The 8,042-nt window shown below is 37.2% G+C and overlaps 1 protein-coding gene across 1 annotated transcript; it reads right to left on the bottom strand.

The window, feature by feature from the left end:
• Nucleotides 1–4,621: 4,621 nt before the first annotated feature.
• LOC113648992 (C-type mannose receptor 2-like) lies at nt 4,622–7,749 on the bottom strand. The gene is made up of 5 exons (XM_027156547.2): nt 7,536–7,749; nt 6,800–6,841; nt 6,243–6,632; nt 5,698–6,042; nt 4,622–5,535 (listed from the first exon to the last, which is right to left on the bottom strand). The coding sequence occupies exons 2-5, from the start codon at nt 6,837–6,839 to the stop codon at nt 5,159–5,161; spliced, it is 1,152 nt and encodes a 383-aa protein (XP_027012348.2). The 5' UTR covers nt 6,840–6,841; nt 7,536–7,749; the 3' UTR covers nt 4,622–5,158.
• Between the last annotated feature and the right edge of the window lie 293 nt (nt 7,750–8,042).

Here is an 8,042-nt window from a genome sequence, read left to right as displayed (position 1 = left end):
ACGCAAACTTTCCCATGCAGCTTTACTAAAATATTGAATTATATGGAAAAATCAGTTCCATGCACATCTCTAGTTACGACTGACTGTAAATGTAAACGAGGAGCTGAAAGGGCCAGAATTCTAATACCATTCATTGGCAACGTTGGTAGTTTTTTTTTATTTTAAAAACAACAAGAATAATTTCCAGGTATAGTTTGTGTATTAAACAGATAACGTATACCATTAGAGGCATTGCTTTACACAACTCATATACTGTATATACTCATCTACAGGCTTTAATTGTTGTTGTCAAAAGAACAAGTACAAAAAGAAAACCCACTTAGTTCTAGTGAGTTGTAAATTTTTAGAATTAAGTAAATGTAAATCTTACCGTAATGCTTTATTTTGCTTTCAGTGTTTTTTTTTACCGAACGTTCACTGTTCACTTCTTCTTCCTGTATGCAACTGGATTTCACTGTCCTGTCCTTTTATTTTTGCCTCTGAGCTCCACCTCTCTCCACCCATCTCCACCCAAAAATAAAAAGTGCTGTCATAAATATACACTCTGTATTTAAATACACATTTCGGTGGAAGAGTACATGCTTTGCATTCGTCTACTGTTTCATGTCACTGTTCCTCCATGCAAATGTATCAATGGAGTATCAGTTAAAGGGGTGTGGTTTACGGTGTGATGCTGAATTCTGAGTACAAAAAGCATTCACACTCCAGATATTAAAAAATATCTTTCACGGCCAAGACATGCTGAAGGAAAAACAAACACAAGAAATTAACAAGAGGACACTATAGGTGAAATATACAAAACATACAAAGACTAATTGTATTATAATGCAACCTGGAAAAAAATCATTATGAGATATATTCAGAACTGAAATAATTACAGTGTGCTCGGTTACTATCTGTGCCAAGTTCATGTGTTTTGTGTGTGTGTGTGTGTGTGTGTGTGTGTGTGTGTGTGTGTGTGTGTGTGTGTGTGTGTGTGTGTGTGTGTGTGTGTGTGTGTGTGTGTGTGTGTGTGTGTGTGTGTGTGTGTACTTTAAGGAAAAACATTTATGTCTCCAGTGTCATCATACAGAGAGACAGAAATAAATCTATTAAAATGGTAAAAATGGTAAAATGGTAAAAAAAAAAGAGTGTGGTGAGAATGAGAAAGACATATAACAGCTGTGACAGCAGAGCTACGAGACATTTAATATAAATATAAAATGAAAAAGTGTGATGTGCCTTAATGAGGTAATATCGTAATTGTTGGTAAGTTGTTGTAGTAAAAGAAAAATAAAACACTTGTCATGTACAGACATAGACGAATAATCAAATTTGGTTAAAGTGATTAAATATTAAAGTAAACACGTGAAGAGACAGACATTGATTGATTGATTGATTCACTCATTGATTGATTCATTGATTCATTCATGGTTCGGCACGAGTGAGTGGAGAAAATGCAGTGTTTCTTAAGTGTTTTTCTCTTTTTTCAGGTATTGCTGGTGAAGTGGTTCGGGGGAGTTTTGACTGTGTGTTTGTATCTGAGTTTTCCTCCTCGCGTGCTACGCGGCGTTGTAGAAGCCGGCATGGCCGTTGATGAACAGTGCACTGTCGACCTCGTGTATGAACAAAGCATTCATTGTCTTTCTGAAAAGTGCATTGCTGGTTAATGATTTGACTGTGGATGGAATATGTGTGAGAGGAGCCCATATCACTGTTACCAAGTCTACTTCTTCTTCTTTCGGCTTTTCCTTTCAGGGGTCGCCACAGCGAATCATCTCTCTCCACCTATCCCTATCTTCTGCATTTTCAACACTTGCACCCACTAGCTTCATATCCTCATTAATTACATCCATATACCATTACCAAGTCTACATGTTTTTAAATTCACCACATTTCTCACATGGTGTACGTGAGCACTGAAAATCTCTGGTGATTTGAATGAGATTTGGGTCATAAACGCTTCTCGTGCCAGCATAATGACATGAATAACGACTCACGACCGTCTACCTCTGACGATAATGTCAATAACACCGACCATCACAAGGAAGACAAAGAAGAGAAAAGTTGTGGCGGTGAATGGAGATACTGACGAGGTGAAGGATCTGAGTTGAGTGAGGATATTTTAGTAAGTGTGAATGATAAACAGTCTGGATGAAGTATTGTTAATGTAAATACTGACAGTGTGACTGATTCTGATGAAAAGAGTGAGACTGTGCTGATGTTATGTGCATGTCTACTGATGCAGTGCAGGCAGGAGGTTCAGAGAAAGGTCTGGCTGATGACCTTGAGCAAACAAAAGGAAAAGCAGGCGTAGACGTTAATGATTTTTCAATGACCTTGACAAGTTTATCTCCTCTGGGAGATGCGGTTATGAAAAGTGTGTAATTATAAAGAACTTTTACAACAGAAACACTTCCATCTTAAAAAAAACTTTACTTTTTAATTTATACTGTCTTTATGTTTTTTTTTTTCTCATGGAGAAACACACGTGGGTAAAACGTTTAGCGCTGGTTAGCACTATTTTTTCCAATCTCAACTGCAGTTCTTACATTATTTTCTGTTTTCAAACTCCTCTAAATTTAAAGCACAGTGCGACCCAAGCAGGAAATGGCACTTAAAAGAAAGTGGTTAGAATGAAGTGGGAGTGGATTCATCAATCAGTCAGTGCACGCTGGAGTTCTTTTCACTACAGACAGATATAATGTAATCTATATATAATGTAATAGTTATAGATATAATGTGAGAGTGTTGGTTTAAATCCAAGTGTCATTTGATTCACGTGGTTCCTGTGGATCTTGTCTTGTCTCCACCCGGGTCCTGTAACTGGTACATTTCCCAATTTTATACAGATATATTCTCATATTCTATCCTGTATCTTTCTCTGTTTTTTACTTTTAATTCACCACTTTGGAGGTTGGTGTCAGAGTACAGGATCAGCCATGACACAGCATCCCTGGAGCAGTGAGGTTTAAGGGCTTTCTCAACAGTGGCAGCTTGGCTTGAACCCCAATCCACTGATCAACAACAAAGGGCCTTAAACAGTTGAGCCACAGCTACCCACTACCTGGGAAGTCATGTCCTAATGGTTAGAGAGTCTGACTCCTAATCCTGAGGTTGTGGGTGCGATTCTCGGGCCGGCCACGACTGAGGTGCCATTGAGCAAGGCACCGAACCCCCCACTGAAAATGGAACGATCCCCTTTTCCAAATCCCAGCTCTAAAAATATACTTAATATGAAAATGATCAAAAGTCTCTGTATTTCTAGGTTTTGATTCTCACTCATGTTTTTTGTGTTTTTAAAAATATATATTATTTTTCTTTGCATCCTGAGTCACCTGAATATCTAAAAAAAACACAGTGTGTGTTATATCGAGATGGTATTTCTTTTGTCAGGAAAAAAGAGGAAATAATTTTCATTCAGTTGCTCAGAGGTGACATCAGTATCTATACCAGTATAGCACTTTTATCAGATCTTTTTGTTGGCTTACAGAATCACACAGTGTCTCTCTATTGACTGAATTTTGGGAATGACATAGAGTTCCTCTGTGGCCTTCTGTACTAAACAACAGCAGTGAAACCAACATGAGTAAAAAGTCACTATGGGACACACACACTATGCATAAATTCGTTTTTTTTACACAAAATAGTGTATAATTTAGTTATGTTTTACCATTTTGTCACAATTTTAGAACTAGATATGTAAGAAGTACACAGGGACACAACACAGGAAAAACAAAATGAAATTGAAAATATGAATTTTATTAGAATTTCTAAATATTTTCAATAATTAAAAGACATTTATTTATTCTAATGTAAGAAATGACATACAACAGGGTTATTCCACCACCGCTGATCTATTTATGAATGTAAATGTAAAGTTGTGAGAGAAAAAATATTAATGAATTAATTAGTTAAAAGTAGAAAGTTAAAGGTGGGGTCTCCGTTGTTTGAAAGCCAATGTTGACATATAAAATCACCAAAACAAACACGCCCCTAACCCAAATGGGTCCCACCCCTGTATCGATAGCTCCGCCCACACATACATACGTAACCCAGGCAACTTTATGGAAAGAAACGTGTCTTTATCATAGCTGAAGGGAAGAACAATACGATTGCAGATAAACAAACAAGCAAAAATGCCACACAAGCATAATCATGTAAAGGACAAAGGCATATATTAGTTCTGTGTAACAAAGCAAAACCAACGTTACTCACCTATCGAGAAGGAAAAAAGCGCCTCGGCGTCTTAAGTAAAGTCGGCCACATATTCACAGGTCGGAGTTTCCCGAGTCAATAACTCCTGAGCTAAACGCTGTTACTACACAAAACGCGGTTGTAGCTGCCTCTCTACATTACTACGATAGAAAAGAGGTGTTATTTGTGTAGTAACAGCGTTTAGCTCAGGAGTTATTGACTCGGGAAACTCCAACCTGTGAATATGTGGCCAACTTCCTGCTCCTTCAGTTCTCTCCAGCGCTGGAAAGCTGATCCTATATTAACACGTCCTACTTCTTGTCCTTATCGTAAGTCTTTCTTCTCTTTCTTTCTTTGTTTTTATCCTCCATGTCAATGTTAAAACCGCTTTCTGCTAATGTCACACATGCGCACTGAACACTCTCTTCGCCCATATTGACAAGACCCTTTCTGCTCATTGCCTACACATTAGTTCCGTATTTGTTTTGTTTGTCGGCCCGACTCAGTTTTCTGAAGCATTTCTCAAACAACGGAGACCCCACCTTTAAGCAAGAGAAACTGCACCTTTAATCAATATGTTTAACATCAACGTAATTCATATGTAACAAACATCCTGTAATTATGACATTTGTGCTTTTCATATAAACTAAATATTATAAAGCTGATTATCCAGTTACAAAGAACAAAACATTATAATGAGTACAGCAAACATGAAAGATGTATGTAAAATGTAAATTTACGCATTAAACAATCTTGTTTACCTTAATGAAGAAATTAATATAACATTGTGAGTATAATTTGAATGGCTTAGACATGGGATTAAACATTTGGATAGACAGGAGTTAAAATGTTTATAAGAAATAAGACCGAGATGCTGATATAGATCTACTGATGGTTCATACAGATGATAGACCACAATATGTCTTCAACCTGTTTGTAAGTATCACAATATTAGATGTTTATGATAATACAAACAGAAACACTACAGTGACAAACCTTCATAGGTAGAGCAGATAAAGTTGAGTTTCTGGCTCTGAGGCAGGCTGATCCACTTCTGCTCTCCTCCAGACTGCACTGCTCCTGTTCTCTCCTCATGACTGCAGTCTTCAGACCCTGTCCCGTTACCTGGAGCCCAGGTCTGGTAGCAGATCATCTCTCCATTCACCCAGTACCAGAAGCCCAGAGCGCAGGTGTGACGCAGGCCGAGCCACACGTGTTTAGTGGAGGCGTTTTGAGTCACTTCCTTCACCCAGAGCTGCATCTCCTCAGAGCGAACTGAGACCAGGTCATGATGATGGTTCCTGCAGTATATCAGAGCTTCTTTCCAGGTCAGATTCTCCTTAATCAGGATCAGTTTATCTGAATATACCAGGGAATAACAATTGTACAGGAAATAAACAGTCCAACATGTTCACAGTCTACAATCTGTACAGTATGAAGTTCTGCAGTCAGTGTTTTATATCAGAGGGACATTCTTTAAAATAAATACAGCTAAAAAGTGTTGAGTGTAATGTAACTCACTCTCATGGCAGATGAACGGGAGTTTTTCTGTGCAGTCCACATCAGTCCAGTAACGTTGCTCAGACTCAGACACTGCAGCACAGATCAAACTTCCACTGGGTTTGTCAGATCTCCAGTATCTGAATGTGGAGTTACTCTGATCTGACCAATACCAGGAGTCATTAAACAGACCGATCCAATTATTTGTACTGTGTGAAACATTAACCACACTCCTGATCTCGTCATTCTCAGTTTGGTTCCTCACACTGACCAGGTCGGTGTATTTCTCTCTGCAGTAGGTCTGAGCATCGTACCAGCTCTTTTTATCACTAATATATACATATTTATTAGTGTTTGTGTTTTTTTCTGAAAAAAAAAAAATCACACATATATATATTAATTACACAATGAATAGGTCATCTTATGTCAATAAAAGAACTTTAACAAAAAAGTGACTAAGAACAAAAATCAAGAAAAATAACAGACAATTAGAGACTTCATTTTAGATTTGATTTTCATTACTGTAATATTATTAAACATATTTTCTTTTTATTAACATCTCTTACCTTCATAACATACAAAAGGTAACAACGTTTCACATTGGTTATCATTCCATAATGTATCATCCTTATTATATCCCGCACAGTACTCTTTTCCCCCAGCATAATTTGGTTCATTAGGATGCCAGTGTGTGTAATTGACTCGGTCTCTGTAGAAAGTTTGGTCTTCCAGAGACCACAGCCATCTCCAGGGTCCCACTCTCTGTAGACCAATCCAAGCTTTCTTTGCATTTTCCTTCATCAGTGTGTGATTCAGCTTCTTCATCTCTCCCATGTTGCTGATGGTTGCCAGATCAGTGTAATTCAATCTGCAGTAAGTCTGAGCTTCAGTCCAGGTTTTACTCTCATTCACAAAGTGATAGCGATGAGGAATATATGCTCCTGTACCACATATAACTACGAGATGCAAGAAAATATGACTTTATAACACAGTACTGTCCAGCAATAAAGACGTCACGTCTCAGAATATGATTGCATGTAAAAAAAAAGACGGTTTAACAGATTAGTCAAGATTCATACAGTAATACAGATTTACATAAAACATATTGTGGGTAAACACTGACCTGAGAAAAACAAGATTATAGAAATGTATTTCTCATCCATTTCTGTAAAAAACAAACAAAAAAACAAACAGAATACACACATATCGTACTGTATTACATGTGTATACATTATAAATGATTTGTACAAGGAAAGAACATGTTTATTGACACTGCATGGTGGTGTTTACATGCAAATGAGCTGGATGACCAGGAACCCGCTTTGCATAATATTTGACACACACACACACACACACACACACACACACACACACACACACACACACACACACACACACACACACACACACACACACACAAAGTATGAAGTACAAAGTACAAAAGAAATAAGCATTTTCAAAACTCTTGTAACTTTTGTTTGGTTTGTCTTACGCAAACTTTCCCATGCAGCTTTACTAAAATATTGAATTATATGGAAAAATCAGTTCCATGCACATCTCTAGTTACGACTGACTGTAAATGTAAACGAGGAGCTGAAAGGGCCAGAATTCTACCATTCATTGGCAACGTTGGTAGTTTTTTTTTTTTTTTTAAAAACAACAAGAATAATTTCCAGGTATAGTTTGTGTATTAAACAGGTAACGTATACCATTAGAGGCATTGCTTTACACAACTCATATACTGTATATACTCATCTACAGGCTTTAATTGTTGTTGTCAAAAGAACAAGTACAAAAAGAAAACCCACTTACTTCTAGTGAGTTGTAAATTTTTAGAATTAAGTAAATGTAAATCTTACCGTAATGCTTTATTTTGCTTTCAGTGTTTTTTTTTACCGAACGTTCACTGTTCACTTCTTCTTCCTGTATGCAACTGGATTTCACTGTCCTGTCCTTTTATTTTTGCCTCTGAGCTCCACCTCTCTCCACCCATCTCCACCCAAAAATAAAAAGTGCTGTCATAAATATACACTCTGTATTTAAATACACATTTCGGTGGAAGAGTACATGCTTTGCATTCGTCTACTGTTTCATGTCACTGTTCCTCCATGCAAATGTATCAATGGAGTATCAGTTAAAGGGGTGTGGTTTACGGTGTGATGCTGAATTCTGAGTACAAAAAGCATTCACACTCCAGATATTAAAAAATATCTTTCACGGCCAAGACAAACTGGAGGGAAAACAAACACGAGAAAGTAACAAGAGGCCACTATAGGTGAAATATACAAAATATTCAAAGACTATAATGCAACTTGGAAATAAATTATTATGAGATTTATTCAAAACTGTTATAAGTACAGTGTGCT

This window comes from Tachysurus fulvidraco, chromosome 18 (genome assembly GCF_022655615.1).
Source record: "Tachysurus fulvidraco isolate hzauxx_2018 chromosome 18, HZAU_PFXX_2.0, whole genome shotgun sequence".
Lineage (NCBI taxonomy): Eukaryota > Metazoa > Chordata > Actinopteri > Siluriformes > Bagridae > Tachysurus > Tachysurus fulvidraco.
This window is presented reverse-complemented; position numbering and strand designations above follow the sequence as displayed.